Consider the following 13,841-nt stretch of genomic DNA (forward strand, 5'->3'; position numbering starts at 1 on the left):
AATAGGTGTAATTCTCTCTTTGAGGGTAAAGCAGAGCTGTCTTTCATGTCTTGTTTGGGAAGAACCTGGAAAAAATAGCTGGGCATTTTTCAGAGATGGATGGACTTCTATCCTTCTGTCACTCCTGATAAGGGATACCATAACAGGGTCTGTGAGCTTGCTGCATGGGGCAAGGTGAGCTGGAAGACTGGCTTGTGGTAAAAGAGGTCTTGGTGGATGCAAAAAGAAACCCCAAACAAATAGTTTGAGGCTAAACCAAGTTTTGTGGTTGATTTGCTTGTTAACTTCTGAAGCATTCTGAAATCAATCTAATAGTGTTGAGGTAGCTTTTATACAATTTTTTTTTTTCATGAAAGGCTTTTTCCTTTGCATATTGCTTTTTAAAAAATTGTATACAGATGGCTGCACCTGTATACAATATAGCAGGCTGTCACCTGCTGCAGCGACAGTACCAGAGGCTGCAGCAGTGCTGTCTGCCCCAGGTCACAGAGGGCCAGTTGTAGGGCCTGGGCAGCTGAGTCCTGCCAGAGCAGCTCAAGCCATTCTCCTGCAGCAAATATGCTGGGAGGCTTATTTGCAAGTCTTCATGCTGAAACAAACAGCACACAGATGCAGGGATATTTACAGCACAGGCTCAATTTGTTTTACAAATACTGACAAGAAATGTCTTGTTTGGCAGCAATATTTAGCGGGAAATTTTGGCTTTGCTCTTCACATCCTGCTGTACTGGGCTTCTTTGCCTTCGGATCCAAGCGTTGGCAGGGCTGGCATACATGCAGAGTTGTGGTTTGTGCCTCTGCTTCCCTGTGGCGATGATGGCAGCCTTTTCTTTCCTTTTTTTTTTTACTGATGGTGCTTTTTTTTGTTACTTGTAATTCTCCTTCCCCTCATTTTCAAGAGAAGGCAAGAACATTCTGCTGCATGGACAGAGATCGGTGTGGATTGCTGACTCTCAGCAGCATGTTCTGTATTTCATGTGGTGGAGGGGAGTGTGCAGGTTTGTGGCTGAAGTGTGGCATTCAGGACTTCCTGAATGCTGGTCTGCATGGAAACCATGCTCCTTGGCCTTGGCTTCTGTTGTGTCTGTGGTTTAAGACAGGGATTAGCTTTGAGCTTTCAGTTCCAGGTTGAGTGCTCTCAGAGAGAGAGGGAAGTTAGTTTTTCAGCATGATGTGGGGAAATGCTTGGTTTCTGGCTGAGACACTGTCGAGTAGAGAAGGTTGCCACTTAATTTTTTACTTGGAGGCCAGGTAGCAGAGACCCCCATTGTGCTGGGGCTTGGGAAGTGTAGGGCTGGAAATGCCATGTGCCTGCCTTTCCTGCACAGCTGGGCTCACTTGTGCCAAGTGCTGTGCTGGAGTGTGACCCCCCTGCATGTGGCGCTGCAGATAAGGTCCTCATTGGGAGAGCTCAGTCCCTTCCTGCAGGCAGATGCACACCTCCTCCTAGAGATGAAGGGACAGCTCGAGAATTGCTCCCAGCATTGAAGTGGTCACTGTTTGCTGCTGTGGGCTGAGATAGCACATGTGGCTCTATACATGGTTAAATGTGAAGCTGTTTCAATTATGAATGAAAGACCCAGCAGTGATGTGACAAAAATATGCTTTATTTTAGCCTTTACATGTTTTAATTAGGAAGTCTTTGCTGAGGCGTTTGACGTTGAATGAATGGTGGTGTGAGAGACAAGAGAATACTGAACTAATTATGCCTGATGAGATGCATGGTACTGGGGATGGAGCACAACATTGCAGGTTGCTAAATCCTCAGTGTTCCAGAGAGATGGAGCAGGCACCTTGGGAACAAATGTTCTGGGGCTCGTGTCTGGGGACATGGCATGTTAATAGGAGCTGGGAGTCACAGCTTCTGTTCCTGACTCTGCTAATGAGTCACTTCTTGTTACGTTGTACAGTTACAAAAGGTGTATCTGTTTTCCAGGCAACTGGGTAAATATTGCCTGATTCATTAGTCAATGTTTATAAAGAGTGTGGAGAAGTTTGAAAGGAAAAATGCTGCAGCAGCATGAATGGGTGCTCTTTAGGGCATTCCGGTGAAATTGGAATGGGCATGTAAGAAAGCAGGAGGTTGGGCTATTTATTGAATTATTTTTTAGTTGTAGACTGATAGAAATTGGGAGGATTGAAGGGCATCATAGGGAATTGAAAGTTTAGGATATCTGCAAAAAGGCACAAAAGGATGTGATATTTTCCATCTCAGAGACTGGCTGCTGCTAACTCTGGTTGGGGTTTGTGCTGCAGAGCCTCTGCCTCCCCCTGATCTCACAAAACCTCAATTTTTTAAGGCCTGGTAAAACTGGAGGTAAGCACTGATGTGGTCAAGTAAAAGAGGAGTTTTGTTAGAAATAGAAACTCCTGTCAAATCTTTGTGGTGGCAAGTAAAAGGTACAAAGTGATGTGCCTGTGAACATAGCAAGATGGAATTGGACAGTAAAAGTGATGTGCCTGGGAACACAATAAGATGGAATTACCTTTTGAGTAAAAGACAAAGTTGTTGCTGCTTGTATTTAAAGCAGACGAAGCTCTAGTCTCAGTTTGTGATGTCCTGAGGTGTGGTTTTGAAGAATAGTCATTACAAAGTTATTCTCTAGCCTTCTTAAGTGAGTTTTGTGACAGACCACAGTGTGGGCAAGGACTGATGTTATTTGGAAAAGTGTAACTAGTTTGGGTGACATGGAAAGAAAGTAAAATGGCTTTGTTGACAAGCAGAAAATGTGTCTGGCAGGTTATTAAGCACATTATGATCAGGTGCAGCTTTGAAGAGCTTGAAAGTAGCTCTCTACATCCTGAATATGATTTAGGAAACACCCCTGGGTTTTCCAGTTATTGAATTGTCTCATGTTTTTATTGACTATAACTCCTGCCCAATTGTGGATTGGTATTTTTTTTTAAAAAACACCCATTTCTTTGGCTTTGGGTAATTATTCTCTGCTCATACTTGCATGGTTCCCTTTACTGTAGGTCCCAAACATAAACAAAGCTGTGTGATTTCCATCTGCTGTCATAGCGCGTGTGCTTGGCTTTAGCACATCAGACTGCTAGGAAGAGGAAATGCCATCTGGTTAAAATGTCTGACTAATTTTTGTTTGGTTTTAATCCCACTTTTTCTGCTTTTGTGTGTCATTCTTTTAGTCCCTTTTGTGTGTCATGAGTATCATTCTTGCAGTCCCCACCCCCAATAATTACTTGTTATTGTAGCAGTCCCATGACACTTAGCATAAAGGTGAGACCATAATTTGGCTGGCAAAGCAGTACATTCAAACCTACACAGCTAAACATGCTGCTTCACAAGAGAGCCAAATCTAAAGAGTACTTGTCTCTTCTGGGGTTTTCCCTGATATCCCTGCTTTTCTGTCTTTTAGATGAGGTTTTCCCAAATTTCTGATTTCCTAATGCTTAGATACAGAACGGCTTTACTTATCCACGCAGTCATAAATGAATGTGTTTAATGCCTTGACATAGCAGGGAGAAATTTCAGAAATAAGGCTGGCAGTACAGATGGTGTTCGAGTAATTTTGCTCTCTAGTTTTTACCTTCATCCTGTAAAGCCACTCAGAAGTAGGATTTATTTAGGAGAATAAGTCTACTCATCTTTCGTACTTGTAGCTGAATTTTAAAGCTGATAAAAAGCTTTGAAATTGCACATAAAACTGACCAGACCTAATAGAGAGAGAAAAAAGAAAGAAGCAATGCTGCTCTTGCCCTGGTACAGCCCTTTCTATCTAAGCAATTTGTGGTGTCTGGGATTTCTGCATTTCCCACAGTAGCCTTGAAGGTGCAGGGCAGCTCAGGGGAGGATGGCTCACAGTGCCAGCCTGGGGGAGGCAGCAGGGGCTCTGTGTGCAGCTGCTCCAGGGGAGGTAAGGCAGGTGTCCCTCAGGAGCACTTTGCAAGTGAGTTATGCTGCCAGTGTGGTCCTTGTGTGAGTGCCATTTAAAAGGGCAAACTGCATTTACAGCATAGATTTTCGATGCCTTCCTCCTGTCTCTGTCATAACCTGTCTGTGTGGTTAAGGCTCATTCATATTAAAGCCTTTTTATTTTACTGTAAGAGTGACCATGCAGCAATCTGAAAAAAACTTCTCTTTTAAGTAAGCTGTCAGTTCCTAACTTGAACCCTTTCAGTCTGGTGTATTGCATTAATTCAGAAACACAGAGCAATTAACTAAATCCACAGCAGTGGTTAGGGTATGAGCCTGAGCTCATGTCTGTTTCATCCTAAACTTGAATATTCCATGGGTTTTGCCTAGAGTTGCTCATTAACCACATCTTCAGCGTTGCTGCTTTTCAAATCAAAATCAAGAGTAAGCCAGCTCAGATTTAATGTAAAAGAAGTCACCTCTGTTTTTCTGCACCCAGTAATTCAATTAAAACATCCTCTAGCATCCATCCTCTCCAGGCCCATGGTGCACCTAAAGGTCATAAATGGCTGCACAAAGGGCTGCAGCATCTGTGTGCCCATGGGTGACATGTTGAAAACCTGCATTTTGTGTTCTTAGAGTCCTGTGAACTCGAAGACAGAGCAGTAGTCATCTTGTGTCCCAGGTTAGGGCAGTGTTCCCCTCTGCCATGTTGTGTGATGGGGGAAGCTGCTGCTTAGCAAAGAATTTGAGTGTTAGGTGGTTTTTCAACTTCCTACAAAGCCTTTGGTAGCTCTTGTGAATTTGTTTACCTTATTTCTGTGCAGGTATGTGGGCTGCCAAGTGTCTCTTGCTAATTTATATTTCCATGGGAAGTACTGTTCATTATAACTTCGTGACTTTCTGCAGGGGCTGGAGCTTATAATTTTTTTCCTTAATTATTTTAGCTTGACGATATGATGATACGTGTTACCTCTTTGTCTTGGTTTTCCTTCTGCTTTTTGGCTTGCTCCTGCTTGCAGTAAGAATTAATCTCATGGGTTTTAATTTTCAAAAAATACTTCTTTTTAATCTTATTCCTCTAGATCTTTGGCCTCTCTAATTGACTAATGGGCACAGGGAGTCGTTTGTATTGGGTGACAAGTGGTGCTGGGTCTCCACAGCACATGGATTACTCTGTTTGCATTCCTGGCACGTTCCAGGGGAGTGTTTGGAGCAGAAGGCTGCAATCATCTGCAAGGTGATTGCAATCCCCCCTTGAAGTGGGGATTTTTGCTGCATTCTGGGGGGTAAAATCAGGCCCTAAATTCATGAGACTCTGTCCCGTTCATCTGCTAGTCCTTACCTTTAATTCTTTCCAGCAGTACATTTTCTGGTTTTGGCTTTCAGGCTCCCCCATCCCTTAAAAGACTCAAGTTTTTCATGTGCCGCAGTGTTTGCCTGGTTCATTTGTTCTGTGCTGTGGAAACCTGATGCTATTGTAACTTGTTCTAGAAGATAATTTCCATCAGGAACCCAGAATGGGTGCTAAACATTGCTTTTTTTTCCAAGACAAATCTTGTGTTTAAGCTTTCTGTGCTCATTACTTCTGCATCCGTTTCTTCTGGTCCTGTTCCTGTTTTGGTGCCTGCAGGTCCTTAAACCCCACTCAGGAGCAGAATCTCTAAGTGCCTTTCTGCATTGATGGCTGAGTATGGATTTTCTGTTCAAGTAGGTGTAAGCCATTACCATCCAGCTCTTTGGAGAAGTGCAAGCCAGCTTGATGGTTTGAGAAGTGATTTTCTTCCCTAGGATTTTTTTTTTTGTTTCTGATTTCAGATCGGTCTCGAGAGAGTGATAGAGGAAGGTGTGGGATCATTATAGAGGAGCCTTACAAATGTGGCATACTGTGAGCAGCAGTAGTTGGGGCACTGCTGGCCTGGGATGGGAGGGAGAAGTGAGGATGATGGGGAGACGGGCAATGCCTTCAGTCTGAGAAGAGGAGAGTTTTGCTAAAATCAATCTGGTTTTGCTTGGTCAGCAAAGTACACAAACTGATATATTGTAAATGGATCCCACCACACAGTATTTGTTGGAGGGTGGAATTGATAAGACAGAGCACAAGTCAAAATCCCATGTTGTCCCAAAAAATGGCTAATGAATTTCCTTTTTTTTACTTCAAAACCTTGTAGGAGCACATTTAATTACAAATGACTGTTAATGACTTCTCTTTCAGATTGGGTTTGCAAGTGCAAATGTATTACATACTTTTAGGAGGCTTGAGGAAATTTTTGCTGCTAACACTTCTTTTGCTGCTTTTTTGGGGTCACAAGCTCAATTAGTTGTTTGGCAGGATCTCAACTCCATGCTTTCCCAGGATGTTCATCAGTCTGTTGTCTGGAAAGTGTATTCTATGGAAGGTAGCCAGAGGGTATTGCAGGTGCTGTGCATTGGGCTGGGAAACCCTGTTTGATAATTCACTTCTGATAGCTGGACTGAAATTGCAGTTGAACTTCCTGAAGTTATAACTGGAGTTCTCTGAGATGATTTCCAGTATAACATAAAAGAATGAAAGCACCTGAACAACAGGCAAGAATGAGAGAATGTGCTGGTAACAAGATGACTGCTTTGACTGGTACCTTCCAAAGCTTTTCCAGTGTTGGGGGGCTTGCTTTATAGGTAGTCTTGCTTCTGCTTTCCTGTATTCCCTTGCTCTTGGAGCCTGCTCTTTCTCCTTACCTGCTCAGTTTCGTCTCTTCCAGCTGTTGGAACAGTGACAGTGTTTGTACAGTCACAGATGGAACAGAGCCTCCATTGCATCAGAGTCTACAGGCACAACTGTGATATAAGGGACTGCTGAAGCATCATTTATGTGGATTGTTGAGCCCTGTTTCAGATGGTGAGATGTACAGATAAAAGAGAAAATCTGTTTAGAAATTGTGAGGTCTGTGGGTTCCATGTGGTTGCATCATATGCTGATAGAGGAATGAGATAGTTTTTGTGCAGGCACATTTGCTGACCTGGTTGCTTGAATTGGTTCTGTCAGCATTTTTATTAATTACTTTTCTTGTCCCTGTAAACCCTCTAGGTAGGGGTGAAAAAGAAGGCTGGGTGCACTCTGCATTGAAAAGTGTTAAGGGATGCCAGGGCAGTGGCGTGGAAGTGATGTGGCCACACAGCATGTGCACACTGTGCTGCAACATTGGCAGCTGGAGACATTAATGTTTTGGGATGGCATTTTTGCCGTCGCTGAAGAGGAGATTGGACAATCATTCCAGATCCTTCCTCCCCAGAGATGTGGTTGTGGGGCTGTTTTCCCACCTTCATGAGAGGCCGATGGGCAGCACTGCATAATAAGGGAAATAATTAGGAAGCTGCAAAAGATGTTATTTGTGCTCATGAAAGAGAATGGTGCTGAGGATGTTTGGTCTTACCATGTTCCTTTGGGACCCGACTGAACAATATTTGAATTTGCCCCAAGGAGGGGGTTTTGTACTTCCACCTCCATGCACCATTTTTTACTTGGGATTCATCCATCTTGGACTTATTTTAGATTTAGAAACAATGTGGACTTAACTGCTGCAAAACTCCTGGGTCTTATTTTGTGTTCCTTTTGTTTAGCTTTTATCATCTGTTCTTTCTCTCTCCAAATTACCTTGACACGTTGCTGCAAAATCCTTTTTCTGTGTTGCTCCTCCTGCCACTGGGGACTGCCATCAGTATTTCTCCCTGCTTCTCCATCCTTATGGCCATGAGTGTCCAGACCTGTGGGCAGCCCTGGACATGCAGAGCATCTTGTGCCACTCCTATGGAAGGGCTGTGGCACGTCCCCTTCAGGAGCTGGCTGCCCTGGTGCTGAGCCAAAGGAGGCCACATCTCCTTCTGGAGTCCCTTGCCACCCTCCTGCCCTGCTAACAGCTGGCTGCCTGTGCTAGGGGATAATTCATGCATGCTAATGCTGACAAGGGACCCCAGGGGTTTACAGGGAGTGCTCCAGTTGGGCTTCCTGCCAGCTCCATCCTAACCCCCAGTGACAGGAATGTGTCCTGGTGGAGGAGATGGGGACAGGAATGGAGAGGGGTGAAGTGTGCGCACCATCTTTGCAGTGCACGCTGCCTTTGTTGTTGTTTACACTTCTTGCTTGGGTCAGCTTGGATCGCTCATTTCATTTTTCTTTTCACCAAGCTGTTGTATGTCTTCACTTCTCCAGCAAAGACACGTTTTGTAGCCCTGGTTTGGTTTTGAGGAAGGGGAAGAGTAGAGAACATGCCTGTGGCAGTAGAAAGAAGCTGTGCTATTGTGCCACTTAAGGTTTGACCTTATTACCACATAGCTGGCTGCTGGTTAGGTCCTTGTGGTATTGCAAATAGGTTGATGTTTTGGATGATTTTCGAGGGAGATAATGCTGGATTATTGTAGGACTGCCTGCAAGGGTCCCTTTGGCAGTAGCACAGCAGGGACCTGCCAGGCTTCAAACTGCTCTGGACAGAAATGGCAAGAGGCAGCCAAGGATGGCTGCTGGGGACACATTACTGACCTCAAGCCAGTGTTTCCTGAGCCTGGTGCCTTTGTCTGGGGTGCCTTGCCCTGGGCTGGTAGAGTGCTTATTTTGGGGGTAGTTTCTGGCTTCTTAGGTTTGTTGGTTTTGTTTCAGTTCTTTTTTTTTTCTTTCTATTTCCTGTTTTGGTTGCTTTTTTTTTACTTCTAGTCATTGTAACAAACTCTTACACTGCCTCTTCAAGTGATATAATTAAATTGCAAGAACTGGAGTCCTAATTACCCTCTCCCATGTGAGAGTTGAGGAGCTCATCTTCAGAGAGAGGCTGTTGGCTGAGATTCAAAAGAGACAAATCTCAAAGCTGGCTGCATCTGTGTTGATATTTACTCTTATTAAGAATAATGGTCATTACCAAGTGATATCAGAGCAGGTTGCTCTTTGCAGGTTATTTTTGTCTCACACGCAGAAGGAAAAGCAGAGGGGTCCATCTCTGCCATTTCTGTACATCTCCTTTTCTGCTTTTTACAAATAATTGTTAGCATAGCATCTGAGCTGGTGGGTCTGGCATGTGCAAAAATCTGCACTGATGCATGAAAAAATTACTGATACATATTTAGATGTTTCCTATTCTTGGAATTTGCTCCTCTTCTATCCCATGCATCAGTGCAGATAGCTTGCATAAACAGGCTTAATTCTCAATGCAGTGGTGCAGAGAATCTGCCCACTAAATGGTAGGAGAGACATACTGGAGCAAACTGCTGCTTTCTTTGCTGTGATAATGGCTGTGCATTCAGGCAGCTGTGTGAACCTCTGCAAATGGAGAAATCCTGAAAGCAGGGCACACTTAGATCCAGTGAAATAGCTATTCTTATCTTCCCCTTTTTTTAAAAAATAGAATCTCATGCAAACAGAAAATGAATTGCTAGGAGTTGAAGTGGTAGGAGTTGCTAGTTGCATGCCCACAGGTATAGATCAGTAATAATGCTTTGTAGCTTTTTTCCACTATAAACCTTTCAGAATATTGGTATCCATTCAAATCTAAATGACATGTAAGGGAGAGTTACACTTTCTTCCCCACATGCTTAGTTGTTGCACCAAATAGATGGTAGAACAGACACAGGATTCTATTGATACCCAGTTTTGTCCTCTGCTTATACCAGAACAATTGTCTGCACATCTTGGGGTTTCACAGACCCTGTTGCTGAGGTTTCAGCATTGCACTTGTTGACATCAAGCACCTGACATTTGTCTTGGCAAAGCTGAGATAGCCACAGGTACACCTGCATGCTGGAAACATTTGGGAGTGTCTAGAAGAGCATTTAGAAATGTTGACTGTTGTGTGGTCTGACTGTAGCTCACTGCCTGGCACTGAGCTGCAGCAGGGCCACAAGACCTTCTCTGTGCCTCTGAATCTGTACAGGGTAAGACAAAAGGATGATCTGAAACTGGTGTCCTCTCCGGAGATTCCTTGACCTTCGGGCGATTTCGGTTTACACCATTGGAGAACTGAGGGGAGAGAAGACAGAATGTTTCTGACCCATGGATTTGGTGCTGCAGGCTTTTTGTATGAATTCCATGTGGCAAACACGGTGTTTTGGCATAACTCCAAATCCAGGGCATTTGTTCCATAGTCTAGTTTTGTTACAAGGAGATGTGTCCTCATTATTCAGTTCTCAAGCTCAGATCTCCATCCTCACAGAGAAGCAAAGAAAATGTTTATGGGATACAGTGATGTGAAAATGCAAAACTGACATGAATTCAGTAAGACTCTTCAGATAAATACACTCCTGTTCAATTGAGACTACAAGTGCTCCTTCCTGGCATGGTAGTTGTGTGCTTTGTTAGATCCTTAAAATGCTCATTTCTATCTTCAGCTTAGTATTCTGATTTTGCTGCATGTGTCCATGGCACATTTCTCCTATTTCCAGAAGAATTTGGGAAGTTTCCACTAAGGTGCATTCTCACTTGCAGCTCACTGTGAACTTGGTGTTTGTTCTTCACATTTTGAGAAAGGCAGCTGGAGAAGATTGGGAGAATTAGCACCAGTGCTGGCAGCACACTTAATTTGGTGGGGCTCTTGCAAGCCTTGCATCTTGTTGTCTCTAATCAGTTTAAACTTGATGGGTTTTCAGGGTTTTCATTTTCTAAATTGATTTATCTGCGTAAAAGGTACAAGTTGTCCTCTGCTGGGAACAAGTTTCCGAGCTGTTTAATCTTGCTGTTTGTCAATGCAGAGAACAGCCTTGTCAATGTGAATCATCCTCTTTTCTGTTTTGCTCATCTCCCCAGATCTTTGACCAACTTCTTACTCACTTCAGCTTGAAGTCTCCTTATGGCTTCAGTCCTGCACTGTTGAGGAGAGCTGCCAGGCCATGAAGACCCTTTCTTTACCTGCCCACTGAAACAAATGTATTTGCTGTTCTCTCCCATGACCCTTCTCTCTTCTTCCAGCCTAATCTGGTGCTGGAAGCAATTCAGTCTTACTCAATTTGAAGATCCCTTCCAGCAGGCCTGTCTTTTGATACCTCTCTCTTTCTTATGAGCTGTTTTTGCCTCTGCTTTCCAGGTGTGGCTCCAGGACACATCTTTCATACCTAGAATTAATGGGGTTGCTGGGCTCCAGAATTTCAGCTGGTTGTTGTTTTCTGCAGGACCCTTTTAAGACAAAACGCTTGTGATTTGAACTTAGACATACCATGGAGGTTTTTTTGCTTTCTATTATCTTCTGCAAGTGTGAAAGCTGACCTGCTCTTTCCTTTCGAATCTTTTAACAAACAGTGCTCTTTAACCACCACCCTAACAGTAACATTGTCTTACTGAAATTTGCCTTCTTGAATTTTATGTTAATCTCATGGACAGAAGATCTGCTGAGATCCTTGGACATGCTGGAATGAGCTGCTTTTCTACTGGTTAGGGCTTGGCTTTGGAATGTAAATTTAACACAGTTCACTGTGTCCTGACCAAGCAAACAGAGAAATTAAATTGACTAATGGAGCTTTTCACAATGCTTGTTCCACAAACTCAGCTAAACAGCTCCCAAATTACTGTTAGTTTGGATTAATTGCTGATGATTGCTGACCACGGCACTGAGTTCTCAGGACTGAATGCATTTGATTTTCTATTTTGGTAACCTTTCTTCCAATATGTGTTTTTTGCAGTGATACTGAAAGCCGAAAATTATGCAAGAAGATGAAGGTAGATCCTAATTCAAAGGAGAAGGGAGTGGATTTACTCCATTATAAGTGAGTGCTGGGCTGGGATTTGTAGTTCATAATTGCTGTTGCCCCCATTAAGAGTGTTTATTCTTCTTTCAGCCCCATGCTGCTGCAGCATTAAAATGACTAATTTTTTATTCTATGAAATTAATTGCTGTTTCTTCAGTTTGCAAACATGTGTTATGACAGAAGTTGAGTTAAATTTATTCTGCTGTTGAACAGAGAACACTAAAAGCATGAGTGGGGCCAGGGAGAGATGTCCAATGGACTGAAACTGCCCTGTGCATGGGGCTGATGCCTGAGATTTGAGTTCTATTGAATCTGTCACTTGCCTGCTGGCACGTGCCTTGGACAAGTTGCTTCACCTCTCTCTGCTTTTTCTGATTTGAGATTGTCCTTCATAATGTGAGTGGAGAAAGGCAAGTGTTCTGAAACAGCAAGATATTTTTCTTCCTGAAAATAATAGGAGTGGGAGTGCTGTTTGGTACACCAAGCAGCTGCATTTCCGTCTCCAAAGATCATGCCTTAGTAAATAATCTTGTTAAAGTGTCAGGGAGGAAATTGTTTACTGGGAAACTGTTTTCTTTACACTGGGTTTGCACCCTCCCTTTTCCTTGCTCTCGTTCCTCCCCACCCCACCCCCCTTAAACTACTGTACTGTAAATTCTACTTAGTTCTGTGGCTTCAGCAGGATGATGTTATTCTGGTTAGTGAGAAGTCAGGAGGAGCAGCTGTATGAATTCCAGTAATGTTACTGTAAGTTAACACTGTTCCCTACTCCTTGTTTAACAGGGACGGTGCATTTCACACTGCGTATAACAGAGCGGTCACATTGAAGGTAAATTCAAATATTCCATTGTTTTTCTTTTGCTTTTGCTAGATGTGGGTGAGGCATTTATGGATTAAAAACTGGTTTTGATGTTTTTTTCATGCTGAAGGTATGAAAGGGAGGGGATTAATCTTCATAAACAGCGGTTAGAATGGCCTAAAGGTTTTTGTGTGCATACATGTCTGTCAACCACAGATCCAGGAAAATTGTTTATTATTTAAAAGATTGACCCCATGTTGAACTGGAAGGTAAATTGTAAGTTAGTTTACACACCGGTAACAAATAAGGATTTTCTTGCTTTGATTACAAGGTGCTCTTTGTGGTAGTATAACTAAAAGTATTAGCTGATACTGTGTTTTGATAAGAAGTTCTCTGAGGTTCTTAGATTGTGTGTTTATAAACTTTAAAGAGACCTGAGTGGCCTTATCTTTTATCAGATTATAGAACCACAGTTCTATGAAAGTGCTTTGAGTGCATCAGGTATAAAATGACCTTTCTTCTTTTCTGGCAAATCTTGACATAAAGCAATGGAAAGCAACATTCTCTGGACAAGGGAAGATGGAAGGCATGAGGCATGATGCAAATTTGTAGATGCAGATGATTTTGGGAAGGGTGGACTGAAAGTGTGTAGCTTTCCTTTGCAAATCCTTGCTGAAGCCCTGGGAGTATCCTCACATGAGGAGCCTAGCAATGACTTGGCTTCCAGCAATCACTTCTGTCCAGCTCTGATGCCCAGTTCCTGTTTCTCTTCCTCCTGCAGCAAACCTGGGCTCTGCACAGCCATTGGTCTTTAGTGGCTTAGTGACATCACCCCAGGTTGATATAATTCCATGTACTTCCCCTTCCTGGCTTGTTCAGGCCATTGCCCTGGGATGGAGTAAAGCCTGTGTGAGATGCTCTGTGAGCCTGAGTCTGCCAGAGAGGCTGTTCCCAAGTGCACTTGCTCTGGACCTTGCTTTTGCAGCCAGAGCTGGAGAGTATCTGATGGGGGACTGTCTTGGAAGTGTGCCCTGACTTGAACTAATTCAGTCTTCACTTGAGGCTGTGATGCAGGATTTGTCTGAGATGGGAAGGGTAGGGCTGTGTATCTTCCCATCTCCTGCAGCAGAAATCTTGCCTGGCATTAGGAAGGGCAGTGGTAAATACCCAGCCCAGTCAGCAGCTGCCTAAACCAGCTTCTGTGCTTCGTGAGGAATTGCAGCTGGTGATTGTTTTTTTCCTTCGTGGTGGGTGATGGGTTAAGGGAGGCTTGCTAGTTGCCTAAATTTGGGTGATTTGAGCAATAGATGATGCATCTCTCCTGCCCTCCATACAGTGCTGCAACCAGGAATTAGTGCTGTGACTCCTCCTTGGAGATCAGAGGAAGGGGAAAGCACCTGCAGTGCTCCAGGGAGCATTGGCTGAGAGGCAATCACAGCACAACAGGAACCAGATCGTTTATTCCTTC

At 43.5% G+C, this 13,841-nt stretch overlaps 1 protein-coding gene across 1 annotated transcript in view; it reads left to right on the forward strand.

Annotated features, from left to right (window-relative positions):
- Positions 1-13,841, forward strand: part of PDIA5 (protein disulfide isomerase family A member 5) — a 97,068-nt gene that overhangs the window by 16,899 nt on the left and 66,328 nt on the right. The window contains exons 4-5 of the mRNA XM_058028508.1: positions 11,509-11,592; positions 12,358-12,403. Coding sequence (XP_057884491.1) covers positions 11,509-11,592; positions 12,358-12,403 — 130 coding nt within the window. The remainder of the gene's footprint in view (positions 1-11,508; positions 11,593-12,357; positions 12,404-13,841) is intronic.

The sequence above is a fragment of the Melospiza georgiana genome, chromosome 7, assembly GCF_028018845.1.
Source record: "Melospiza georgiana isolate bMelGeo1 chromosome 7, bMelGeo1.pri, whole genome shotgun sequence".
Classification (NCBI taxonomy): domain Eukaryota; kingdom Metazoa; phylum Chordata; class Aves; order Passeriformes; family Passerellidae; genus Melospiza; species Melospiza georgiana.